Below are 27,873 nucleotides of genomic sequence, written 5' to 3' on the forward strand. Positions count from 1 at the left end.
ATCGGCTTTTCTGTCGCGAGTCCGTGTCTCTAGTTTGCTTTTGGCCCACTTTGCACCAGAAAGAGGAAACCAGCGGCTGAACAACAGCAGCACGTTTAAGCTTGATCAGCTGTTGTTAGAATGTATTTAATATTACTTTCTACTCCAGGATCTTTTTCTACGTAGCTTACGGCTGTAACTGTGCAGGGGCGGATCTAGCAAAGTTTAGCCAGGGGGGCCGATAGGGCATGAACAGGGAAAAGGGGGCACAAAGACATACTTTTCTTTCTTATTCTCATTTAAAATGTCGAGCTTTTAATAAATAATTATCTGACACCCAAAGTTTTAATTTTATGTAAAATGAATAGAAGTCAATTACTGTATATAGTGACTATTAAGTCTAATATATATACCCTAGTAAGCTATAGTACTTTTTACTTTGGGAAGGTACCATCTGTGCAGTCTGCAATTTTGTTGAAGAAAGATGTTGAATCTATTTAATATTTCTTGAAAAATAATTGATTTCTGTGCATTTTTTTCACACTTTATCAAATTAAGGTTGATTACGTCGATTAAGCATCATGAGGTGGAGCGTGAGGGGTGGTTCCCTATTTTTTATTTTTTTATTTTTGTTGCTGGGAGTTGGAACCCTATTAGTTAGGTTGCTTAATATTTACGCTAAGTACTCTTTAAAATACCAGAATAGGGAGGATGGTGTAGGTTTAAGTTTATTAGATTGATCAGTATTGCTGAACTATGAAATATTTTTTTTGTATACAGGTATAACAGAATAGCTTTAGTGTAGTTGTTGTTTTAAACTTGAGTATGAACTTGCAGACTTGCAAAATGCAGCAAGATATTTTAAAAAACAGTTTTGTTGATTAAAAAACACTATATCGGATTCATATCGGTATCGGCAGATATCCAAATTTATGATATCGGTATCGGTATCGGACATAAAAAAGTGGTATCGTGCCATCTCTAGTATAAACATCTGACCACAACTGTATGTTTAAATGTGGAATGAATGGGTGGTGTCTGTAACACTAATATTAGTGCACATCTTTTCATTTTTCTAAGCCCGTCAGCTTTTCAAAGCCTCTGAATGTATTGCAGGAAATATTCATTAAAGCTGAAAAGACTGGAGTTCAAGCTGAACAGTTTCAGAGCCAAAAAGTAGAAGTAATGAAATTCTGGAAAAACACAGACTGGTTACCACACGCTTTATTTTTCCATCCTTTAGCAGAAATAGTACAAGTATAAAGGAGATGGATAAAAGCAGCATGTCTCTTGTCTCTGCGAACACTGTCACATTAGGTCAGCACTCGGTTGGTCAGTCAGTCCATCAAAGTCACCGTGGAAACCACCTGAGAAGACAACCAGAGTAAACTGTGACTGCTGTTCTTTCTGTCACAGACCTTGGCTCCTTTTCACAAATCATATCCCAGTTCTTCTGTTGGAATCATCTGTGTTTGAGGATGACCTCTGCCCTGATGCTGGACTGTCAGGTGACGTACAGTGGTGTGAAAAAGTGTTTGCCCCCTTCCTAATTTCCTATTTTTTGTGTATTTGTCACTCTTAAGTGTTTCAGATCATCAAACAAATTTAAATATTAGACAAAGATAACATGGCCCTGTATGAAAAAGTATTTGTAATTAAATAGAAATTTTCTAACAAACTGAAGCAAGCTAAGAGATCTCAAAAAGCAAAACAACATACCACGATCCAAAGAAACGGCTGATAAACAAAGTAGGTGACATCTCTCAGTCTGGAAAGGGTTAGAAGGCCATTTGTAAGGTTTTGGGACTTCAGTGAACCACGGTGAGAGCCATTATCCACATATGGACAAAACCTCGAACAGTGATGAACTTTCACAGGCCAGCCTACCAAAATTACTGCAAGAGTGCATCAGCAACTCATCCAGGAGGTCACAAAAGAACGATTCTTGACCTCAAGCTGAGATCACGAACAGATGGCCGTATATTCCCACTTGGGTTCTGCAGGAGGACAATCATCCAAAGCACAACAGCAAGTCCACCTCAATGGCTTAAGAAAAACAAAATGAAAACTTTGGAGTGGCCAAAGTCAAATTCCTGACCTGAATCTGATTGAGATGCTGTAGCATGACCTCAAAAAGGTGGTTTAGGCTTGAAAATCCTCCAATGTGGCTAAATTACAACAATTCTGCAAAAATGAGCGGGCCGAAATTCATTCACAGCACTGTACAAGACAGACTGCCATTTATGGTAAACGCTTCGTTTCAGCTGTTGTTGCTAAGTTTGGCCCGACCAGTTATAAGGTTTAAGGGAGCGATCACTTTTTCACACAGGGCCATGTAGGTTTTTTCCTCTTAAAAATAAACACCTTCATTTAGAAACTGCATTTTGTGTTTACTTGTGTTATCTTTATCTAATATTTAAATTCTTTTGATGATCTGAAACATTTAAGTGTGACAAATCTACAAAGGAAATACCAAATCAGGAAGGGGGGGAAACACCTTTTTGAACCACTGTATAAACTAGGACATTTTATTCACTCAACAGCTTATCAGGCAAAGTTGGAAACACAAACCCATCAGTTTAGGTGGGCAGAAAACTTAACTCCAGTAAAAATTGCTAACATATCTGTAATGTCTCTTTCCACCTCCACCAGTGAGGTTTCCTCAGGCATTTTTCCTCTTTCTGAATTTCTTACTTAAACTTCACTGTTCTCTTCAGCAATCACCACATAACATATATGATGGTAAATCACAAAAGCCGATTGTACCTTACCTAATAAGTCCAGGACACGCTGATGAAGGCTGGAGCTTCAGGTTCATATGTCAAACTGGCAGATCTGCGTACCCGAGCAGGTGTGTTACACGTCTGGAAGTTAAAGACAAAGTCCAGGCTTTACAAAACCAAGAGTGATCCATTCATTTAGGACTGAAGCCACTGACAGCAAACATTTCATCTTTTGTGTCAAAACCCTCCAATTCTAACATTTTTATTGAATCTGATGATAGTAGTCTCTGAAAGTCGATCAGCATCTATTATATATGGGTCGATTCATCTTTTAAAAATGATGAATTCCGGTGATAACAATGAACAGCATCAGAAACAGCATTTTCAAAAGCTGAAGAACCTTTTAACCCTTTAAGACCTACCATAGAACCAAGTCCGCCAAAGCTTACTTTATATTTTTACATGCTGTAGTGCCATTTTTGGGAGCATTTCAAGTTGCTATACATCAATACAACTGTTATAGCCCAAATTTTAATAATATTTATGCATTAAATCCATAGTAACCACATAAATTGCAAAAAAGTGCAATAAACTACAGAAAAATTGAACATCGTTTTTGTTTTGTTTTTTAACATATATTTCTAATTAGAGAAATTTAAGAGGTTTATCCCTCAAAACTTTAAATACAAAAAAGTTGCAAAAAATAGTTTACAACCACAGGAAATTTAATTTGAGTGTCTTCATAGTTTTATTTCTGAGATACACCAATTTTTATATACTGCAGAAAAATTGAAAAACAATCGTATAATGCAAATTTGCAAAGAAAACAGCATGTGCATCAAAATAAACTATTTAAAGCAGTGCAATTTGAGTTCTAAGCATCACAGAAACTATTCAGAAAAGCATAAAGTCAAACATGACTTTTAAAAACACCAGTATAGGCTTTTGAGGCCTACAACTAAAAAACTACATTTTCCGCGAAAATGACGTCACTTCCGGTTTCTGGCAGGTAATGGCGGACATGCGATCGTTCGCGCTGACGTCTATTTCAATGTAGGAAGTGTTACGAAAAGCTGATCGGATTGGCAAAGTGTATTACATTTTTGTTCCTGCAAGCACTTTTTATGCAATTTTTGCAAAGCTATATGTGGAAGGAAACCGTGACCTAGCACAAGCTGATGGCATAAGATGTAAGTACAACCCCTCCAGTTTCATATGCAAAACAACATTATTGTGCTAGCTTACATGGTTCCGGTTCTACAGGGATTTAAAAATAGTTACGCAAAACGGAGCGTTGCCGCTCCGACCGCCTTTAAAGGGTTAATGCTTGATGCACTGCACCCATATCTAACAGCTCGGGCAAATTAGGAAAAAAATCTATGGTGTCATGGACAAGAAAGTCTACCACAACATTTTAGTGCATTATGGAGTCTCTTCTGGACCGGAGCTGATTAGTCGTGGGTTCATATACCAACAAGACATTGACCCCAATCATAAATCAAAGCTGTGCAGACACTATTTGACCAAGAAAAAAGAATGTGAAGTTCTGGACCTGATGAAATGGCGAAGCGAAAGGTCAGACTTCAGTTCTGTTGAGCAGATTTGAGATTTAATGTATTCAAAGACAGCTCGCTAAAGTTTTATGCAAACCAATTCTCTGTGGACAGCTAGAAGCTATTTGGACATCAATAGCAAAAGACACTATGGATAAGGAACAGTAAATAATGCGCTTCAGTGCTTGAACATTTGCACACTGAAGAGAAATGTCTATGTGCAGAGCAATGTCTCATGAAATCAGAAAAGATGGCCAGATTTGGTATATCTTTCTATGAACATTTGCGTACCGGGATGCAGTTGTTCCCCTGTTTGGGACACAGGTGGAGTTGGCAGTGAAGGAAGATGTCACTAGAGCCCCCAGTGAACCGGAACATGTTGAAGGAGAAGTAAGTGGAGGTTGCCAGTCCGTTTTCCTCCACCTGCACCGTCGGGTCAGCAGGGTTTGCACAGCTGTTCATAAGCAGGAAAATAAACTTTGTTCAGGAGTCCATGAGAGTGATCAAAAGGAGTTGAATTAATCTCTGAGCAGCAGCGAGCAACCACCACCTCTGAGTTTCTCTCACCCGTTAATGATCAGATCATGTCTTGGACTGCTGGTGGGTGATGCCTTGTCAGTTGCCCAGCAGGAGTCGGTCACCACACTGACCATGCTTCCATCCAAGCCATCGGTCTTCAACACCATCCAGATTTTCTCGTTCAACTGCAATTCACTGTTCCACTCCACAAGTTGTGTGCGGCCGGCATCAGTGTAGGCCTTGATAGTCAGAGTGTAATTCCATGCTCCAGATGTGATGCACTGTGCAGCGGACCTGTTGTTAACAACAATCCCAACATCTTAAAATACTTGCTCTGTTAACAATGCCCACATTTTAACAAATATTCAAACAATACCTAGCAGCCATTACAAACCAGTCTCTGATTCTGAAGGTTGCAGTGTGGATGCTTGGCTGACTGTGAACACAGGAGAAGTCGATCTGGACTTGGTCGTTGCGAGTGATGATGTCAGAAGAGTGATTCTGGCTCCTGATGGTGTTCTTATAGATGACGTAGCTGTTGTTGGTCTGCAGGGTCACATAATCAGATACTAAGCAAGTTCTTCATTGTTTCATCTTTAACATCTGATACTCTTTAAGATGTTGACTGACTGGTATAAACTTCAGATGACCAAAAATTTTAGAATTCACAGAGATCAAAGCTTAAACAGCAGGAGATGAAACCCACCGTGACCACCGTCCCACATCTGTTGCTGCTGTTGAAGCTGAAGGTCACCATGTGGGTGAGCTCGTCCACCTGACCCCTGCAGGTCGGGTCGTTGAGCTGTAAAGCAGAGTAATTGATGTCTTTGTCCTCCAGGAGACAACCGACCAGAGTGACTGAAGCAGTGTTCTCCTTGCAGACCGCTGCATCACCTGAACGTCACAATATCAGTCAGAAAAATCACAGTTAGAAGTTTTCCTCCATTATTCAGCCCTGTTGTCATGGTGATGTCACAGCTGTCGTACCCAAAGAGTTGTTTTCTTGGTACTTGGAGGCAAAAATGGTCCGACAAAAGCAGCGAGTGTCACCACCGACCGTCTTCTCACCACAGAACTCGTGATCGCTGCAGGTCCTGTCCTGACAGAAGGCCTCAGAGGCTACAGAGGAACACACTCATCTATTATCCTGAAAACATGGGAGCTCTAAAAATCCACAGTTCAGTTCTTTAACAAAGGAGAGCTTATTAATAGGGGTGGGTTTTGATTAGTGATTTATCGATTAAAATCGATTCTAGCTTGGATAACGTGATATCGATTCATTAAAATCCTGAATCGATTTTTTAATCTAAATTTATTTTGCCCAAAAAGCCAGAATCTCAGGTTAAACCTCACAAAATTTCAACAACCACCAAACAGCTAAAACAGTAAATGAGAGCAGGTACACGGATTCTGCACAAAGACGTAAACACAAAGCGCGGACCTGTGGATCAGGATCAGGATCAGTGAGATGTTGCCTTTCTCACCCGACGGCACGGACTGGGGCTGAAAGCCGACAGCTCGCTGATTCTGATGTTTCGGCGGGTCCACGCTTTTTTGCGCTAGATTCCGAAGCTGCAGGTTTCTCTCTCCAACCAAAATTCACTGAACCAGCAGCAAAAGAAGCAGCAAACTACGCTTCACATTTGATAAACATCGACGTGAATTCCCTCTTACTTTTGCTGTTTTGCTTCCACCACGATACAATCACACTTCATGCACAGCTCTCTCTCTCTCTCTCTCTCTCTCTCTCTCTCTCTCTCTCTCTCTCTCTCTCTCAGTCTACTTCAAGAACAGTTTTGTTGAGCTAGTTAATAGGTATGCCCTCATTGTCATCTGTTGTGATTTTATTTTGAAAGGATGCTTCCTGTTATGCTGCGGAGTATACGCGAGAGTTCAATAAACAAAGTCACCTTTTGGTGTGAATGTTCCCATGAAAGCCGATGCCCCACGTGTGATTATTCCTCCGTCTAGATAATAAGTATCTTCAATATTTGATAAAGTCTCGCAAGTGTCAGCTTTCTTTTTATGGATATAAAAATATAGAAATGTACCAATGCATGATCTGAATTATAATATTTCTGACTGTCTGAGGCCAAATTTCCCCGATTCAAATCAAATCGAATCAGAATTGAATCGATTCTAGAAATCAGTGACAATCTGACGTCTTATTAAGGTCTTATTAACATCTTACAGCAGCCGGTCTTTGATGTCCAGCCATCCAGAGCGTGGTTGTGTTGACTGCAGGCTCTGGCGTAGGCCTTCAGGAACTGACAGTTGAGTCCGCTCACCGCAGGATATTTACACAAAGTGTCGGTGCAGGCGGTTATGTAGGGCTCTGGGTCGATGTCAGTGTTACAGGAGGAGAAGGGCGCCTCCTTCAGGAGATTACAGCTGTACCACAGATAGAGAAACAAAATTGAAGACAATAAAATAATAATCTGTAATCAGTTGTGTTTATCTTCCATCTATGCTACAGTCACATGTGATGTACCATGTAATTTACAAGACAGATCAACACACATGTTTTTTATTACGTCAAAGGGTAAACAGATCCTGCCTTGTGGATCAGTCTGCTCACCGTTCAGTCACACTGGTGCAGTTGATCGTGCTGTCAGCAGGCTCACTGTACTGCATCTCACAGCTAGGGGGCGACAAACAACAAAGTTCAGGCTCCTTTATAAAAACAGAATATCTGCAACATCAGCAGCAGTCAGAGGGACTCTGAGCTTGTGATGCGGTCTTACCTGGTGGAGCTGTACTCAGAGAGCCTCAGGTCACTCAGAGACCTGCTGGAGTTTCCACACAGACCCTCCACAGATGAACCAGCAGGTCCTGCACAGGATCAGGACAGAATGAGTCAGATCAGCATCAATATTCAAACTGGACAAACACAGAAGAATAAATAACAGCACAGTTTACAGTTTACATTACATGAGTTAAACTTTATTTTCTGTACCTTTTAAGACGATCTGTGCGGTGTCGCCATCAAAGAAGACAGAGATGCTGAGTTTGGTGAGTTCGGCAGTGACTCCAGTTTGGTCCTTAGAGAGCTGCACACCGTGAACCAGCTGAGATGAGCTGCTGAGGGTCAGTGTGGAGTCGTCCAGCTGCATCACAGCAGAGACAAAGTGGTGGAAACACTGAGTGAAACATGTCAAACACACAAACAGGCTGATTTCACAGCAACAACCACTGAGTTCAGCAGAGGATGAGGGAGGACTTTGGATCAGACTCCACTCTGACACATGAACTGTGGCTGTAGGTCGCTTACCTGAACTCTCCCACCTTGTTCCAGGTGAATGTCATGCCCGTCCACACGCAGCGTCACACTGTCCAAAAAGCTCACATCTTTACGACGTCTGTCCCTGAAGTTCCCCAGAACAAGGAAGTCTGGGAGTGACGGAGTCGAGAACAGAGAGTACGCACAGCGATCCTGGATGGAGTTCATATGGCCGTGGACGTCGATGACAGTGGGGCCGGTCACAGTGCAGGTGGAGGCCGACACGCAGCTGATAAAGGCAACCAACCACAAACATCACCATGAGTTGCTGCCAAAGAAGGTTACCGCAGGGGACCCTCTATTTCTTAAGTTATTTCACTGTAGAACCTTTTAGTAACAAAATATGAAGAGAAAATATTTACATGCCGTTGCCTTGACAATACTCCAATGGACCACAACCAGAGGTCTGGAGGGTTGCAGTCTCAGAACAGGTGACATTGGAGCAGATTTCTGGGTCAGAGTTGACCACAGTACCAGGTATATACACAGTACCTGGGAAGAGATAGAGGCTTCACTTTAGTTCAACAGTTTTCCAACTGTAAGTGCAAATAAAACAGTAACAATCAAATCTTTCAGAATTACATAATCCCAAAGTCACGGTAGGAGTTTAAGATTCACTAACCTGAGTGTCTGCATCCACTGATATCTACGGTATAATTATGATACTTGTTAAGAACGTTATTAACCGCTAATGTGTCGATTACGAAATCACTGACCCGAGTTTGGAGCTAAACAGAAACAAACACAGCTAATGTTATAATCACAGAGCAGAAAGAACTGACATCAAGCTGAAAACAGACACAAATGTTGGCATTAAATATAAAGTATTTAACATATTACGTCAAAGTGTTATTGTTCATATACACACAGACTCACCGCCACTAAACCAGTGCCATGTGCTTCCAAACTCAGAGCTGCTTCTGTCCCAAAGTTGAATAGGTTTAAGATCATCTGTAAACAGGTTAACAGGAAAGATTCAGTCACTGTGAAGAAGTTTCATCTGAAAGTGTTTAGAAAAGCTCAGGTTCACAACATTAACATTGGGCCTGTTGAGCTGCATTGCTAAAACATTTTGAATTTCATAATGGAGTGTTTCCATATGCTATAAAAACTACAGTCATCACACATGTTTTTAAATCAGGTGATTATATAACCAATCATCAGACCAATCCTTCTGCTAGCAACAAAAATAGCAGAAAAAGTGATTTTTAAACAAACACGATCATAATCCAACATGTTGTCATATACTGAAGTGGTATCCATGCAAGTCTCTGTTTTCATGGTCTGTATTGTCTTAAAGTGCCTCTGTTTTCAATCTTTAATAGTTGCTTTTGATGTTTAGTTTGTTTGGTTATGATTATGCATTACTTTTACCATTCACATGCGTTGGTCCTGTCTCCTGTCTACGCTTAGATGCCTTTGCATCTTTGGTTTTCCTTCACCCTTCAGGTGAAAACTAGCCTGTACGGCTGCATCTTACATACTCATGTTAATTAGTCTACAATGTCCCTTTAAAAAATAAAAAATAAAAAAAACATTTTTCATTTTATGTTTGTTTTCAGTGTTGATTGAAACTATTAATTTTAGGCACACCCTTCAGGCTTTGTGATACAGAGCAGGACTCACCGTTAAATGGCGGATCGGCATGATTATTTTCACACTGCATCTCAAACTGTTCTGAATTGTTTGTGTTTTAGTTCTAATCCAACGTTCAAGAAAAGAATCTGCTTGAACTATAGAAAGAACTGCTCTCCTTTTGTCAGGTGAGCTCCCCACGATGCAGTCGCCTTTATTCCCAGGGTTGTAAAACTTGTCAAAACAGAACGCAATCTCTTCTCTTGTGAAGTTCGCCTGTAAAAATCAGAGACACAACAAATCAAATAGCAAAATATTTTGTGGGTTTTTCTGTCATGTACAGCTGAACTGTTGGTGCTCAGGTTTCAGTCAGAGCTCTCGCTCTTCTTCAGGAAGCTGCATCAGGTGATGGTTACATACTCAGCATCACTGCAGAGGACATTAATAAGACGCTGATCTCTGAACTCTTCACTCAGTCTGCAAACATCATCTCTGCTACAGGTGGAGATTAAACAGCAACAACACATAAAGCTCTGCTAAAACATCAGGCTTCATCCTACTCACATAGAGCTTCTCGTACTTCTGTCCATAATATGTGATGGGACATGAGCTGATGTCCAACACTGAAGACTCACTGATTGTCTGTTGCTCAGCACCTGAAGACACAGACACACGTGAGAGGTGTGAGCTGCAGCCTGTTAGCTGTTAGGACAAACAAAGGTTCACATTCACGCGTTTGTAGAAACAAAGTATTCGTACAAGTTGCCAAAATCTTGGAAAAGGAGGGTAGATTACAAGTTAAACTTGGGGAACTTATATGGATGGGTATAGTAGACTTAACGTTTTTATTACTTACTCACTTTACACTCTCATTTGTAATAGCAGAGCATACTCGATGCAGCGATGGACAGCCGGATAGGTCATGATCAGTCTCATAGCTGGTGTAAAACAACTATTCAAATTATTTTGCTAAAGAAATAGGGTTGATGGATATATGGGGACTTATGAAGTCTTATCTATGTTACGGTAGTACATTAACATGTACTCTCACGACAGGCCTAAACACTAAAGTACAGAAATGTTACTATGTTGTAACTTCAGATATTGCATTGTATAGATCAGCTATGCAGTGTTTGGAAAAGAGAATGAGAGCTGTTTTGATCTGAATATGATGAGTTGATAACATTCAGAGTGCCAGTGAGGCTAAAACAAAGTAAAACAAAATGTATGAAATACATGACAGGGACTCACAGATAATCAGGGTGAAGCTGAAAAACCAGTAACAGACAGATATGGACAGGGAAAAAACTCCAAATGCAAAGACTGGAGGTCCACTACGAAGCAGGATTCAAGGCAAGGCAAGGCAAGTTTATTTGTATAGCACAATTCAACAACAAGGTGATTCAAAGTGCTTTACAGAGACATTAGAAACAAAAAAAAAATAAAAAGCACGATTTAAAATGGATTAAAACAAGCAAATAAACTAACTAACTAATTAACAAATCAAATCAAATCAAATCACTTTTTATTGTCACATCACATGTGCAGGCACACTGGCACAGCACATGCGAGTGAAATTCTTGTGTGCGAGCCCCACAAGCAACAGAGATGTGCAAACACAACAACACAAACGAGCAAAATACAAGAATGGCCAACCTGAAACTAATAAAACAAACAAACAAACAAACAAACAAACAAACAAACAAACAAACAAACAAACAAACAAAACAGTATATAAAATCAAAACAGATAAAAACAGAACAGTAGATAAAATCAGTAGTTAAATGTAAGTTTTGAAATTTAAGCTTAAAAGTGTGGATTCAATCTTATTTACGCTGGGTTTTCTGTCCTGTGAAAGTGTGACTGGGGCATATCATGATGGTAACTAATACTGCAAACCTAACCTGCACTGGGTAAGAGATCAGCAGGTATGAAATCAGTCACCTATTCTCCAGAAATGAGCTTGGCCATTTCTGGGAGATCCCTCGGACCTCTGTATGGCGAGCAGTGTTGGTCAAGTTACTTGAAAAAAGTAATCAGTAACTAATTACTGATTACCTCCCCAAAAAATAATGCCGTTACTTTACTGATTACTTATTTTCAAAAGTAATTAATTACTTAGTTACTTAGTTACTTTTTAAAACACGATTTACAACCTGAATAGGTGATAAAGCGATAGATCTTTCAGCCCAATTCTACTTTTTCTGCATAATCCATCATACAAAATGTAATCAAATGGAAAAGTCTCTTTTTTTAAACTTGTTTTATCAGTTTTAATCTTTTAACTTTATGCATCAAGCAAAACATTTAATTATATGCAACATTCTCTGACTTGAAGAAATTAGTTTAACATTTAAACCTATTTTCTGCACATTCCAGCACATAAAATAAAATATTTTTTTGTGTTTACACTCAGTCTTTCAAATAGATGCAAGTAAAACACAGCAGAAAATAAATAAAGTCAAAGACTAGCGGTCCTGTTGCTCTATTTTCACCTGTGAAGCAGGAGTAGGGTAGGCGGATGCTTGCCCTGGTGCAGGTGTGCCGCGGTCAGTTGAAGAATCTGCGAGTTTCTCTGTGAGTTTCCCATTACGTGGTAGCGCACTCGGTGCTTGCTTGGAAGTTTAGGGGGTTTTTTTTGCTGTAAAAAGAAGTTTTCTTCCCACGCACAACGGACGCTAATGTTTTTGTCACTTTTTATGGAATCAAACTCAAAGTAAGGTCAGTACTTCCACGCTTTAAACGCTGCACGCTCATACTCTCTCCCACAATCGATATATGATCCATTGTTGATCTGCACACAGCTGTTGTCACCAACGTCGCGCTCGCTTACGTCACTGTCATGACACATTCTCGCAAAAAAATCACGGTTTTAGTAAGGCAGTAACGCAGCGTTCCTACGGGAAAGTAACGGTAATCTAATTACCGTTTTTGCAATAGTAATCCCTTACTTTACTCGTTACTTGAAAAAAGTAATCAGATTACAGTAACGCGTCTGATGGCGGGTAAGGAGGGTCTAAACTTTTTCAATGACATCTAATGTTTTTGTCACTTTTTATGGAATCAAACTCAAAGTAATGTTTTTGTATTTCTCTGAGTATCAGTTAAGAAAAAAAAAAGATTCTCAACTTTATTTGCTGATTTTCTCCTGGCTGGCTGCAGATATCTTAACACATCTTTTCTGTTTTATAAGCATTAATATATTATTCTAAAAGAGAGCAGATATTTGTATTGGTGACCTTGTTAAACATTTTTCAGTTTTACTAACTGAAGTGCTTGAAGTATAAACTTTTAGTACTATATATTTCTCTACAGTGCCTTTCTCTTCACACACACACTGCTATTTTTGTGTGTAGCGATCCATATTTTCCCCATGGTACAGTTTTATCTTCCTGCATCCAGTAAATATGGAAGCTTGTTTCTGCCACTGAAAAAAATGCTGTCAGTTAACTGCAAGTTACACTTTTGGTTTACTGTCTTTAAATTTCAATTTAGTAACTCAAGTTTAGGATCAGGACTAGGGGTTATAATTTGTCTGAGTCTTATTAGTTCAAAATGCCACGAAAATAACTCAATATTAACAAAAAACAGGACTTGAAATGTTCAGTTATTACGTGAAAAGTTTAAGATGAGTGAGTTAAATTGAATGTGAACAGAAAACAGGAAATAATTTCTTCCACATAGACCCAAAACTATATTTACTGTGTTTGGACCTTTAAGGACACAAACATGTTAAATGTGAGCAAAATGTTAGTAAAGCTCAGTGTTTTCAATGCAAAAAAGACCATAGCATTGTCAAACGCGCCAAACCTTCCACGAGAAAAACATAGAAACTAAAAGACAAGACAGGGGGTTTGAAAGAGTTCAGGGAGTCGTGTTGAATGTAATTAATGAACCATCAGATTGATGGATGGGCAGATGACAGAGATCTACATCCCTTGAACTCTTTAAAAATGCTTGTTTGTTTGTATGATTGTTTATTCTAAAATAAAGATATGAAAGCAAGGATCCCAGGAAAATCTGTCCATGTTTGTCAGATTATCAGCACTTCAAATGGCCTTCACTGTCCCTCCTCACTTCAGGTCATTTGGTCTTTGTTCCTCAGTCTCTGATTATCAGTTCCTGAATACTAATCACCAAATACTCAAGTCTAGTAAGGATACTTTTAAAGTAGCTGCGGTGCATGCTTACCTGCCAGTACAATGAATGCAGACAGGAAGAGCAGTGGGCACAGCATGTTGGAGGGAACCAATCGCCTGACAAAGACCTGAAAGAAAAAAAAACACAGTTGGACGTCTGTGATTGGACAGAAAGTAGCACAAACATCAAATGGTAACACTTGGAGTTATTACTGTACATCATCTGTAAGGTTAGGAAAATCCCAGCATGCAGAATGTTTGAAATTATGACTCTGAAGATGTCACAGAAACAGACTAACTGAACAATCATCACTGTGCGAGTTAAACATCTCCATGCTCCTTCAGCTGTCAGTGAAATTTGTCTCCTTGCACCAACACTTGGCACATTTCCTCTCTGAATCTAAGTTTATTTTCTCATTAAACACCAAACTTCAAAGAAGAGAAACATAACAATATGAATAAAAGACTGGAGGAATGCGTATCATGAGCAAAAAAACCAACGAAAACCCTGAATTTATCCTTTAAAAGGAGGACTCGGCATTTAAAAGTTCTAAAAGTCAGTGTGCGAGTTTTGCCCACTCCTTCGTCTGTCTGTTATTTATCCTGTTAAAGCCACAGAGATGCCCGTCAGTGACTCTTTATTGTTCTACTCGTGCAGCTCGTCTTACCTTCTGGAGCTCTGTTGGAGGATGAGGAGGGTGGAGGCTGCTGCTAAGGAGGCTGTCTGGTGATGGTGTCTCTGTGAGCCGTCCGTCTCTCTTTATTTGGATCCTTCCTGCTGTCCACACCCAGGTAGAGAGGAGGGCTGGAGGAGCTACCTGATGGGAACCTCCCACTGATGAATCAGCCTCTTACAGAGAGACACCTGAAATAAGCCCCCGAGAGCTTCAGGTGTTTTTTGAAACCTTTCAGCATATAACATTTATGTCTTCTTAAATGGAATAAAATTAGAAATAATTCCTTATGAATTTTGATTGCTGAGATTTTTCTAGTGACCAACATCTTGTCCCGGTCCCGTTCGTAATCTCAGCTTTCTAATCACCACGTGGCTGCAAACACAAGTGCACACGGGCAAGAAAGTCGTCAAGGCCACCAAGATACAGAGACGGCAGAGATGGAGGAGAGTCCCAAGGCTGGAACGTTTGAGGCCAGAGATATCGTATCAAACAAAAATTCCTTTAGTTCACTCCTTGTGCTGAAAGTTTTCGTGTCACCCTCACTGCACCTCATCTTTGGGATGACTGTGTATTCACACTGTTAGAGTCCTGTTAATGCCATCATATTACAACAACTTTAATCTACATCTGCTTCTGCTCAGACGGTACCTTTTTAGGGACCAGGAACCAGTGGGGTAGAGAGGAGGGCTGGAGGAGCTACCTGATGGGAACCTCCCACTGATGAATCAGCCTCTTACAGAGAGACACCTGAAATAAGCCCCCGAGAGCTTCAGGTGTTTTTTGAAACCTTTCAGCATATAACATTTATGTCTTCTTAAATGGAATAAAATTAGAAATAATTCCTTATGAATTTTGATTGCTGAGATTTTTCTAGTGACCAACATCTTGTCCCGGTCCCGTTCGTAATCTCAGCTTTCTAATCACCACGTGGCTGCAAACACAAGTGCACACGGGCAAGAAAGTCGTCAAGGCCACCAAGATACAGAGATGGCAGAGATGGAGGAGAGTCCCAAGGCTGGAACGTTTGAGGCCAGAGATATCGTATCAAACAAAAATTCCTTTAGTTCACTCCTTGTGCTGACAGATTAACAAAAGATTAATACACTAATCAATTTTTGTCAGAAGCACGTCGCATATGCCAGCAACACAACTCTAAGTAGCTACAGAGAGACTGATTAAGCAGTAAGAGTGAGTTACCCAGAATTAAACACAGATCGGCCACAACTGTTATAGGTAAAAATGGAATAATGTCACTCTTTCACTGGCTAATATGATCACTTCACTGTAGGTCATTAGTCGCTCAATGAACATTTCATTAAACAGAGCAGGAATGTTTAAAACAGCGTGTTCAAACATCCTAGTTTTATTTTGAATGCTCACATTACTTCTTACTTTGCAAAAACACAAAACTAGCAGGGTCAGAATTATTAGCATCACTGATGCTAACAGTCAGCTGTGTGTGGTCTCTGTTGGATAACAGCCTGAACCGAGTAACCCCAGCCTATTCTTCTTTTGCAAAATTCTCAAGCACCTCCAGATTTGACGATCATCTTTTATGGAGCTCGGTCTTCAGTTCCCTCCACAGATGTTCAGCAGGCTTCAGGTCAGGACTTTGTGCAGGCCAGTCAGTAATGCTCATTGTGAGCTGGTTTTTCATCGCCTCCTGAAGGAGCCACGTCTGTTTTGTTTTGCGGTTATGTTGGAAGACAAAGTGAAGACCCAAGCACAGTTTTGCTGCTGACTGCTTGATGTTTTCCTTCAGGGTTGTCACATTTTCTTTCTTCATGTTTCCTTCCACTATGAAGCATCCTCACCGTGTTTCACTGTGGGGACGAGGTTCGCTAGGAGTTGGTTGTTCTGGGGTCTTTAGACACGTCTCTCACTAGTTTTCTGTCCAGTCTTTGAGATCTATTCCTTCCAGTCTCTGCCAGGCTTGTTCTGTACTGTCTGGCTGTCTTTGAATGTATCGATGATCCTTCTCACTCCACTTCTTGACACCTGGAAAATTATTGTTAATGTTGTATTTTTAGCTCCAGCTTTCTGAGCCTCAGCAAGTCTTTTTCTCAAGTCTAAACTGATTTCTTTTGGTTTTGACATAATTTATCTGTGTAAGTTGAAAGATAATCCTCAGTTTTAACTTATTTCACAAGTTTTGTGGATTTAAAGTTAAACTAGATCATTTGCACAGCTGTGGCTTAATAAAAAAGTATTTTTTTCAGGACGGGTTTGATTACAATTTTGTTGTTCTTGACAATAAGATTCTGAAACAGAAATAATTTAGGCTTACTTAAGAAAACTAGTATGTTTACACATGCCATGTTGAAGTTTGAAAAGTTTTAACCCAAATTTTAAATTTTAGCGGATGAATGGAGGGAACATAACAGGATGTAAAATATTGGTCATTACATTTAAAGATGTTAGAAGGATCATTGTGCTTAGTCTTTGGACTCACTGACCCATTGATCCAATCCTTTGTGAGCAGGTTTTCTGATGTTTGACAAAAATCTCTAGTAAGTGTCATTAGCATCAGCTTCATGTCAGAATTATTGGGTGTAACAGATAGAAAAGCTCCCACAGTCCCTTTATCAGCCCTCTGAAATATCAAAAGATGCATTTGAGTACACAGCATGTTTACAGGTAATCGTGTCAGTGTTACGTAGTTGTTATCAGTCCTTAACACACTCATCTGAAAAACCCCATTATACGTCATGTTGCTTTGACTCGGTGTAGACACAGATACAGGATGTGGAACAGTTTGGATAATAAGGACTTTAGTGTACATTTTGTTCCCACTGGGATTTTATTACAGCTAACAACAATACGCACTTTACATTCTGAAAGCCTTCCTTTACTCTGACATTTGGGCTCTGAATCAAGAACCGTTAAGTTTGTACATGCTTCTCTGATGGTGAACATCTGTCGGCGTATGCTTATGTACTCGGGCTAACAAACTGCACCACAGAAAGTACACTATGTGTACTTTCAAAATGCATTTCTTGCAAAAATTTAATTTTTGTCGTATGTACATCATCTTCATCACAGTCTCACTTTTTCAATCACATGACATTTTACTATGGTATTCTGGTTGTGCTTTTGTGCAAGAACACGTATTTTAAACTGGCCAGACTGCATCAAGATGGGATTTTAGTGGAGCCGAGTGTAAAATGAGGATCTTTCAGTGCAATGATGTCATTTTGCATGCACTGAAAGTTTTCGTGTCACCCTCACTGCACCTCATCTTTGGGATGACTGTGTATTCACACTGTTAGAGTCCAGTTAATGCCATCATATTACAACAACTTTAATCTACATCTGCTTCTGCTCAGACGGTACCTTTTTAGGGACCAGGAACCAGTGGGGAATGTAGACAATTTAACTTTTAACAATTTTACTTGAGTGAACTATGTGAAAACCTCCTTTATTTATGAAGAGTCAACAAAATATTTGCAAAAACACAAAACTAGTTACAGTATCATCATGCAAGGACACAAAGACAATTTTTAGGTATTTTGAGATGAGACATCTAGAATGTCAAGGCTTGGGAGGAGCAGATATAAGGGCGCATTTCACATTTGATTTTGAGGAAATCAACATACTTTGGGTAAACCATGTGGAGCGATTCTCACAGAATCATAAACACAAAAAACTTGCTGTGCTACAAATTGAAAGACATCACCACTGTCGTGAAGGTAAATGCTACTAATTAGTGAACTAAATGACACATTCAGAATACTTTATTAATCCCTGAGGAAATTATGTGGTTACACATAATTAATGTTAATTAATGCAAATCAAATTAATTTGATTTACATTAAAATTAATGTCAATGTCAATGAAAAGGTGACAGGCATGTTTTCTGGAGTGCATCTTGCCAAAACACCTAGTGTGACAGACCTCATTCCAAAAGGTTGGACAGGATGTGAGATTGAACATTACACAACTTTTTATTTATGTCTGTTCCCAGAGGCCATTGTTGAGTTGTGGGCAGTACACCATCGACAGCTGGAGTGCATCTAGGATCCACCATACATGGAAATTTTTAGGTGTAGGGTGAATTCCAGTGTTTTCTGACAGGATGTCAGGTAAAAGGTGTATTGTGTATATTTGTCTGTAACAAGTTAAGCATGTGATCGTGTTATCATTGTCATTAATTTGATGATTATGTTTAGGTCCCCACTGTGCAGCACAGCTTTATCACTGCAGTGTGAAGCTCTGACAGGAGCTCGGTGCTGTATTTGGTGGTCAGGGATGAAACACAGGGTTGTCTCTGCGAATGCTTCAACTCTAACTGTTTGGAAAAACTGTTGAACCTAAACTTTGATTGTGTCCTCTGTTTTATGTTATTTGAATTTTCTTTTAGATGTACATAACTTTAATCATCAGCTGTAGTTTTTAAATGTACTTTAGAAATAAACTTGACATATAATTATGACATTTTTGGTTTATATTGAGTTGGTGTGCTTGTGCTTTCCTTGTGCCATTGTTGATAATTTAGTTCAGCTGGGTCTCGTTCTACATGGCTGTCTGCACTTCCCTGAATTTCCCTCTGTGTATACTTCAGTTGCCACATTCTGTATATACTAGAGATGGCACGATACCACTTTATATGTCCGATACCGATATGAATCCGATATAGTGTATTTTTTAATCATTAAAAATGTTTTTTGAATATCTTGCTGCATTTTGTATAAGTTCATTCTCAAGTTTAAAAAACAAAACACTAAAGCTATTCTGTTATGCCTGTATGCAAAAAACACACTGCACTCAAAATATTTCATAGTTCAGCAATACTGATCAATCTAATAAACTTAAATCCTCCATCCTCTCTATTCTGGTATTTTAAAGAGTACTTGGCAAAAACATTAAACAGCCAACTGAAATAAATTTTTCTAATGTTTAAAGTGTCAGGAGGCTTTTAAGAAACTGAGTGGAAGGACTTGCTTCTAGGAGGACTTTGAGTCACCAAATACATTTCTCACTTCAAAAATGATGTGTTCAATTTATTTCTAGAAGCTCAAAATCATCTGCAAGTATTAAGGCCTTTATTTTACCTCAGATACACAGCTAGAAGCTGCTCCTGTTCCCTGTCAGTCAGTTCCCTAAAATTACTTCTCTGCCTCCACAGATGTCTTCCCAACTCTGCTAACCAAACCTCAAACTGCCCCACTGACATCCTGAAAAATGCACGAAAGCGGTCATGGTACAGATTTAAACTCCTGGATCAAATCTCACCGGCGTTCTTCTTGTGAGAAAGTGAACCCAAAAACTCATCCCAAAAAATTCTGAAATTCTTGTAGTCTTTTTGCATAAAGCTTAGTTTTTGTTTTGTTTTTAATGCTCTGAAATAATCTGGGGTGCATAGTATTGTGTACATGTGTGGTCAACTTCTAAATTCTGCCTAACAAGATTTAAAATAATTCAGTGCTTGCCTCATCTCCTACAACATTAGTTTCCTGTTTGCTATGGTCACCAGAGATGGGCAGTAACGCGCTACTTATAACGCGTTACTGTAATCTGATTACTTTTTTCAAGTAACGAGTAAAGTAAGGGATTACTATTGCAAAATCGGTAATTAGATTACCGTTACTTTCCCGTAGGAACGCTGCGTTACTGCGTTACTAAAACCGTGATTTTTTTGCGAGAATGTCTCACGACAGTGACGTAAGCGAGTGCGCCGCTAGTGACAACAGCTGTGTGCAGATCAACAATGGATCATATATCGATTGTGGGAGAGAGTATGAGCGTGCAGCGTTTAAAGCGTGGAAGTACTGACCTTATATTGTGTTTGATTCCATAAAAAGTGACAAAAACATTAGTGTCCGTTGTGCGTGGGAAGAAAACTTTTTACAGCGAAAAAAACCCCTAAACTTCCAAACAAGCACCGAGTGCGCAACGACGTAATGGGAAACTCACAGAGAAACTCGCGGATTCTTCAACTGACCGCTGCGGCTCACCTGCACCAGGGTAAACCTCCGCCTACCCCCAGTCCTGCTTTACAGGTGAAAATTACGGTGGCTGGGAAGTGCAAATCGCAACAAATTAAAAAACCGCAACAAATTACAAAAACCCCACAACAAATTACAAAAACCCCACAACAAAATACAAAAAGCCCACAACAAAATACAAAAACCCCACAACAAATTACAAAAAGCCCACAACAAAATACAAAAAGCCCACAACAAAATACAAAAAGCCCACAACAAAATACAAAAAGCCCACAACAAAATACAAAAAGCCCACAACAAAATACAAAAAGCCCACAACAAATTACAAAAAGCCCACAACAAAATACAAAAACCCCACAACAAATTACAAAAAGCCCACAACAAAATACAAAAAGCCCACAACAAAATACAAAAAGCCCACAACAAATTACAAAAAGCCCACAACAAAATACAAAAAGCCCACAACAAATTAAAATAAACCCGCAACAAATTAAAAATCCTTGACGGAAAGGGATTGTCTGAAATACCGGAAGTGACACAACGATTAGGCTTACTCCATATTTGTAGCTCAGAAAAGTGATTCGGGATGTAAACAAACGTCGAGAAACGCACTCCTCACAGCGCTTCCTCATTACCCTGACCGTGCTCGCTGCACTAAAAATAGATGGAAAATGTTTTGTCCGTTTTGTGGCGTTAGCTTCTGCCTCTTCACCCCTTTTTGTGCTTCCTGTGGACGGTCTCTGGAGCTTTTGCGGGACACAGACCAGGCCGAAGGATCAGACTCCCCAGGGACATCAAAACATACAAAAAATTCTGAACAAAGTAATTTTGATATATTACTCACTTTTTTTCTCTTCAGTCTATACTATTTCAGTTAAATAGCACGTTTATTTACCATTTTGGCTTTTGTTTCTTTTTATGTTTCCTTATACTGTATTCTCGTCTACGTTTAGTAATGGAGAGTGCTTATAACCCCGTTTTGATGTTAAACGTTTTTCATTCAACCAGAACAAACATGTCCGTCATACAAGCAGTTCATGGAGTACAAAAAATCAAAATCCAAAGAGCGTCAAGCCTTCAACTGTGGAGCAAAATTAAAACTCAAGCAACAGAGTAAACCTGTCAAGGTAAGCCATCACAGGTAAATTTATAAACGAGGATTTGGCAATTATTCTTAAAGTGATCTTGCTTTTATTATTTGTTTCTAGATCAATATAGGAATAATGGCGAAACAACAAACGGACTTAAAACCGCTAAGAGGGAAAACACTGCCCTTATTTATTAGCCCCGAAATTACAGCCCCTGACCTCCTGAAGCAGGCTGTAGAAAAAATGATAACATTCAACAAGGACTTGGTGGAGGGACCATATGTCCTTTTGTATCCCGACTGCACAGAGGTGATAAATGTGCCTGGGACAGAAAGGCCATTCCGACTGGCAGACTACAAAGATGAAATAGGAAAGAACTACAACAGGATTTCTCTTTTCATTTGCCCAGAGAGCCACTTCAAACAAGGTTTGTTAATTTTATATTTTGATGTATTTACATACACAACAACTAATAATGTGTTTATTTTCTCAGCTCTGATTGCAGAGGATGGTACCTCAGACTCAGACCCTGAGATTGTGATTACATCAAGAAGCACAGCTGAGTTCAACCAGGCAGACACATTGGTGTGTACCTTTTTCCCCCTCCACCATGCCAGAGGCCTGTGAGTGGCCCAGGCTGAGTGCTCTATTTTTTTCTCTATAATGATCATAATTCTGTAACATCCATGGGTGGATTATTTTCATTGTGTGATTGTATGTTCTTTAAAAAAATTATTATTATTATTTTGATGAACTAAATGCAATACGAAGTTGTTGAAAGCTTTGAAAAGTGCATATTTTTCATCTTAGGTTTTCAAACCACAAGACCAGAGTACCCCTAATGGTAAACATGCAGAGAAGGAGTAAGTTATTTCAGAGCTTGTTCTGCTATATATTAGAGTTGGGCAATACAATATGTCACAATATTTCTTTGTTTTATTTCAGGGAATATTGATATACATCACAATATAAACAGCTAGATTTGTACATATTAAATGTGCCGTTGCTCATAAGTAAGATGTGAAATCCTCAGAAGCTTGTTTTGATTTAAATATTTATTTCCTGTCATACGTTCAGACAGACAGATGTATTACCATATTACATTCCTTTCAGATAACTAAAAAAAGGTACATGTTAAAAACTAGATAAAAAGTCAGGGATAAAGATTTCCAGTTTCAAAAGACAACAAACACCATATCACTCAATTGCTTGGTCAATTACATTTAAAAACCAAAAAGAATGATTCTAAAAATAAATCTTAGTTTACAGTAAGTTTTACAGGAGAACAGACATAAAATTGACAGTTTTTGTCAATATCATATGAATAAGCTAAGAAATTGTCACGGCTGGCGGGGTGAGCCGTGTGGTGTGGGGGAAAAGGAGGACCCAAAATGCGGCAGTGACTGATGATTCGAGTGTTTATTTACAAGTGGTGGAGTGGCAAAAACAGGCAGTGAGGCATGACAAAACAACTGCAGAAACCTAAACTGGGAGAACTAAATGACAAACCTGAGACCATGCAAAAGGGGTGCGGGGCAGAGAGACAGGAACGGAACACCATAGAACGCAGACGAGCCAACAACGAACACAGACCGACACCCACTATATACACACACACATACACAAGGTAATCGGGTAATCGCACACAGGAGGGAAGAACAGCTGATCTGAATACACATGATGACTGGAGGACACAAGCTGAACACAATAACAGACACAGACCGTCAGAATAGAACAGGAAATCCAGAACACGAGCCTTCAAAGTAAAGCAGGAAACACACAGACTGATTTACAACACAACACGGGGACATGAACAGAGCACCAAGGACAGACACAGGTAGGGCTGAATATACACCAAACTTCAGGTTCAACCCTAAACTAATACAAAATCAGAATAAACACAAAACGCTGGGTCAACGACCCAGGACCATGACAGAAATAAAAGCAAATTCTCCTAATCTCTCCTTGTATATTTATTTTAATGGTTTGTTTAGATGTAAATGGTGCCCAAACATCTCCACGGGTGGTGTTGCTACTTCACTGTGCTGCAGGTAACAAGTCACCCTAACTGGACATGATGCTGTTCCCATAGCAATTGGTTGCTGCGCAACTTGATAAGGATTGACTATTCTTATGTCAATGAAAAAAAAGAGGGATTAGAGGAATAAGCAGCATGTAAAATGGATGGATAGCTCTATTGCAATAGTCTCATATTTCCATTGAGAAAAAAGTATAGTGCAATACATATTGTTATTTTATTGCCCCGCCCTAATACAAATATTTATTGGTTTCATAGCATTTTTATAATGTTGGTATCATAAAAAATATAAAACTGTATGAGCTTCTTATCTGGACATTTTAATTCCAATTCTGTTTCAGACATGCTCCAGGACCTTCATCTACCATACAGCCATGTCAGGTATTTGGGCAATTTATGTCAGCATGAGGTTTTTTGCTATTGTTGAAATAATACAATGCTATGTATGTTTATGTACAGTATGCAATCTTTGTTGTTCTTGTTTTTCAGATTGTAATATCTGATACAGAGGATCTTGATCACCAAAACGAAACAAATCCAGTCATGAGTCCCTATAGGTAAATAAAATTGTGTCTTATACGTAATTTTAAACCTGTAACTACAGTACACGTTTGGGTTTGTGAAATGGGTAAAGATAGTTATAGGGTCAACACAAGTTTTTCTAATGTTGGAATTATAATTTCTCAACAGTAAATATGCAGACCTGTGTGCCCCCTGCATTGAGGACGAGGATGAAGAGCTGGTTGAAGTTGCTTCACCGATGGATTCCAAAACACTGTAAAATATCAAATAATACTTCAAATAACAACGCTAAATTGTATAGTCTTGCATTCTGTCTTTCATTTTTGTGATTACAGGGAAGACGTTAACATTACTCTACCTGACATCATTGCAAACTTATCCAGTGCTATTCATCATGGAAGTGTCAGCAGATTCAACATCTCAAGAGCAAATGTCTGGGATGGAGCAGTCAGGGGTTTCAGGCGGTTGTCATACTCTGAAACCAATGACATGTTGGTTAAATTTACTGATGATGCTGGCATTCTAGAAGGAGGACTTGATGCAGGTGGCCCAAAACGAGAGTTTTTGAGTCTGCTAATGAAACACATGAAAGATCGTCCCATTTTTGATGGACCAGAAGGACATCGATTCCTCGTCTACAATGCAAAGGGTATGCAATGATCAGATCTTTGATAAACTTAATTTAAAAACATTTTTGGGACTTGTAAATCAATTTGTTTTTAATTATTATCAGAAGCAACTCATTTTTTTTGGATTATTTCAACACAGCATTAGTATGTCTATCTGGTCGATTGATCTGACATCGATCGGCTCTGATCGATTGATAGAGAGAGGTGTGTGTGTGTGAGAGAGTTTATCATTTACTGTATTCATTCACAGCTGTAAGAGAGGATGACTACTACCTAGCAGGAAAGATGATAGCTGTGTCAGTTGTGCATGGTGGTCCAGGGCCCCATTTCCTGTCAGAAGAGCTGGTACATTATCTTGCAGGCCAGACTTCAGTAAAAGCAACAGTTGCCTCAGTCACAGATGACGACATAGGGAAAGCTTTACTAGAGGTGAGGACAGCGCAGGATTTGAATGCAGGATAGAACTATAGTTTCTTCATCTGTATGAAATTAAAATCTTCTTTCTTTGTGTAGGGAAAAAAACAGGAATGAAAATCAGACACGTAAGCTTACATTGTGTATGTCCATTTTTATGGGTTTTTCAGATCGACAGTGCTGGTTCAGTGGATGTCCTGCGTGACTGTGTCATAAAACACAGTACTATGCTACAGGTGGCTGGTTGTCTAAGGCATGTTTCCACAGTTGAGGAAAAGAAAGACATTGTGTCTGACTATCTCCGGTGGTATATAATTGCTCGAAACTCATCTGTAATTGACAGGTAAGACTATTATAGAAGAGACTATGCACAACACCGTCATAACAATAATTCTATAATTTCCAACTGAAATGTTTTACATTCTCCAAGGTTTCCAAAGTTCAAAGTGTGTCCATAGTTTATGCATGTATTATGAACTGGTAAATGACACAAAGTTCTCCTCATTCTTTAGATTTAAAGAGGGTCTTTCAGCACTTAATTTCCTGAGTGCGCTCCAGCAACACCCTACTTTGCTTTCCCCGGTCCTGTGTCACATGGAAAAGAAACTCACAGCTCTTGAACTTGAGAGACTTTTCAAACCTGACTTCAGCCCATCTGGAAGTAACAGGAGACGTCTGGAAAGTCAAACTGTGGGCTACTGGTCAGACTATCTGCTGGACTGTGAAGGTTTATACCAGTATTTCTTTTAGTACTCATTACAAGACAATGTGTTGAATTCACATATACATATATAATTTTTTTTATTTTTTTTTTTTTATTCTTTGCAGAATCACAAACTGCTGTGTCGGTGGGCGATGTTCTGATGTTTGCAACTGGGCTAACATCACTGCCACCTTCTGGATTAGATCCACTACCAAGCCTACAGTTCCTGGATGACTCTTTATTCCCGATGGCAAATACATGCTTAAACTTATTGAAACTACCCATGACAACCTCATATTCTGTGTTTAAATCCAACATGGATTTTGGAATTCAAAACTCCCCAGGATTTGGATGTTTCTAGGATGTCTGGCCTTGTATTTCAAACCTGCTGTTGATTTGTTTCTCTAGTTTTTAAGTCAAGATTTTTTTAAAATATGTTATGAATAGGAGAAGGTGGGACATACTAGTTGTAACACTGATGTAGCGCTAATGAGTTAATACAGGCTAGGGATTGAGTGTGATTATTATTAATCAGAAGATTTAGGAATGCTACTGGAGCTGATGGGCAGTAATTAAATACACACAACACAAAATGCTTTTGCAGGTACCATGTATTTAACCGAAAGCAAAGAAAATTAAGAAAAGAAAATGAAAGCTTAAATAATCATTCCTGCTGTAGCTATTTAATTAATAGAAAAACCCAGTGGGGGTGCACAAAAACAACTAAGCAAATTCTTCTGGCTTATACAAAGCAATATAGATTCTCAAAAAAAGTTCCCCATAAATAACACATGTTAACATCGAAAACACTGATCCACACTGAAGTCCATGAGTTTTATCTGAATATCCATGAGAGATGTCCAAGCGCTATTGTCCATAAACGGGGGAACTGGTGTGTATGATTGTGGAAATCAGTGTATTCGGATATTACGGGACAGAGCGTAGTCTTTGATAGCTTCCTACCAGTCCAGTGGAAGCTTTAATGCAGAATGAGTCCTGCTCCTAGCCGTTCATTGGCTCGCCATCCTTTTCCATACCCCAAAAATGTTCACCTGGCCTGCATTAAATAAACAAGGCCAATAAGAAATCACAAGAACAACATACAAAAATGTCAGCCAATTAAGCTAAATACATTAAGTTATTCTTGTTCCTGTGTACACAATTTATAAAAATAAACAAACAATATATTGGTTAAATATAATATTTCTAACCAATAAGGATTTAACTGAAAACATTTCAACTGCTACATACATACATACATACATACATACTATGTAGCTCCACAACATTTGTTATTCAACAACTATCAGTCAAATCAAAATCAAATTGTTTGGACCGGCAGCAGCCGATTAGGGTCAGCTGGTAGCAATACAAACAGTCAATTAAAAGTTCAAACTCACCAATTCCGTTCTGTTCAGTGCACAACAACATTATGGCTCTGGCTCACAGTAATCAGCATCTAAGTTGCATAAGTTAGTTGGTGTTAAAAAAATGCATTAAAACGGGAAAAGCAAATGTTTGCCAATACACACCTGCAACAGCTCTGTCACCTGGCTTGCCTCCACGCATCTGACGGGAGGAAGCCGGGACAGGCTTACTATGGCCTACATGCCATTCGATTGGCTGAGCAAAGTCATGTGGTTGGAGTCATGCATTTGTGATGCGTTCAATGGCAGGAAATAAGTGCAGGAAATTACTCTGGGTTACATAGTGGTACAGCACAAATCCATTTTGGTTTACCAGGTGTAATTTTATTAGATAACCCAGTCACTTACAGCTGCTTCTTCTTGGCATTACATTGTAAATTCTGTAGGTTTTTTTGATACAGGACTTATCCAGAAATCAGTTATGTATTTGAGCGTGTTTTTTTTTATTCTAAAATGTAGGTACATATGTTCAAAGGAGATTGAAAATACAATGGCTTGACTTGATTTGTTCAAAGGTTTGACAGTGCCGCTAAAAGTAAAGGCATTTAAAAGTGCACCGTGTTCTACTCTTAAAAGTTGTAATAAACCCACAATACAGTGCAAGATTTGATTTTATTATTTATCGAAATGTTCAGGACTGTATCTCAACTTCCATCAGCTAA

General features: G+C 39.1%; 2 protein-coding genes and 1 long non-coding RNA gene across 3 annotated transcripts; 1 reads left to right on the forward strand and 2 right to left on the reverse strand.

Moving 5' to 3' along the window:
* Positions 1–1,187: 1,187 nt before the first annotated feature.
* LOC146578939 (alpha-tectorin-like) lies at positions 1,188–14,582 on the reverse strand. Its single transcript, XM_085259787.1, has 19 exons — positions 14,437–14,582; positions 13,821–13,896; positions 10,194–10,285; positions 9,681–9,905; positions 8,931–9,005; positions 8,677–8,782; positions 8,417–8,546; positions 8,046–8,283; positions 7,731–7,881; positions 7,519–7,606; positions 7,353–7,415; positions 6,966–7,165; positions 5,762–5,893; positions 5,481–5,668; positions 5,169–5,320; positions 4,823–5,068; positions 4,547–4,709; positions 2,751–2,843; positions 1,188–1,346 (listed from the first exon to the last, which is right to left on the reverse strand). The coding sequence occupies exons 2-18, from the start codon at positions 13,864–13,866 to the stop codon at positions 2,751–2,753; spliced, it is 2,388 nt and encodes a 795-aa protein (XP_085115913.1). The 5' UTR covers positions 13,867–13,896; positions 14,437–14,582; the 3' UTR covers positions 1,188–1,346.
* A 6,833-nt stretch (positions 14,583–21,415) lies between these two features.
* LOC146578940 (G2/M phase-specific E3 ubiquitin-protein ligase-like) lies at positions 21,416–26,386 on the forward strand. The gene is made up of 10 exons (XM_085269457.1): positions 21,416–21,517; positions 21,599–21,905; positions 21,984–22,063; positions 22,289–22,322; positions 22,624–22,630; positions 24,374–24,687; positions 24,918–25,096; positions 25,252–25,424; positions 25,594–25,808; positions 25,910–26,386. The coding sequence occupies exons 1-10, from the start codon at positions 21,428–21,430 to the stop codon at positions 26,143–26,145; spliced, it is 1,635 nt and encodes a 544-aa protein (XP_085125583.1). The 5' UTR covers positions 21,416–21,427; the 3' UTR covers positions 26,146–26,386.
* Positions 26,378–27,664, reverse strand: LOC146578941 (uncharacterized). Its single transcript, XR_014891656.1, has 2 exons — positions 27,185–27,664; positions 26,378–26,841 (listed from the first exon to the last, which is right to left on the reverse strand). It is a non-coding gene; the product is annotated as an uncharacterized LOC146578941 (long non-coding RNA).
* Positions 27,665–27,873: the final 209 nt, after the last annotated feature.

The sequence above is a fragment of the Mchenga conophoros genome, linkage group LG3 (genome assembly GCF_057382185.1).
Source record: "Mchenga conophoros isolate Kocher_MC1m ecotype Shallow Benthic linkage group LG3, M_conophoros_male_GT1.1, whole genome shotgun sequence".
NCBI classification, from domain to species: Eukaryota; Metazoa; Chordata; class Actinopteri; order Cichliformes; family Cichlidae; genus Mchenga; species Mchenga conophoros.

Excerpts from the sequence above, each read along its gene's own strand:
- LOC146578939 (XM_085259787.1), bottom strand. The coding sequence starts at position 13,866 with ATGCTGTGCCCACTGCTCTTCCTGTCTGCATTCATTGTACTGGCAG. Across the intron at positions 9,906-10,193 it reads AGAAGTACGAGAAGCTCTAT|GCGAACTTCACAAGAGAAGA; the intron begins GTGAGTAGGATG and ends TGATTTTTACAG. Across the intron at positions 2,844-4,546 it reads AGGGGAACAACTGCATCCCG|ACGTGTAACACACCTGCTCG; the intron begins GTACGCAAATGT and ends TTTAACTTCCAG.
- LOC146578940 (XM_085269457.1), top strand. The coding sequence starts at position 21,428 with ATGGAGTACAAAAAATCAAAATCCAAAGAGCGTCAAGCCTTCAACTGT. Across the intron at positions 21,906-21,983 it reads AGAGAGCCACTTCAAACAAG|AGGATGGTACCTCAGACTCA; the intron begins GTTTGTTAATTT and ends CTCTGATTGCAG. Across the intron at positions 25,809-25,909 it reads CTATCTGCTGGACTGTGAAG|AATCACAAACTGCTGTGTCG; the intron begins GTTTATACCAGT and ends TATTCTTTGCAG.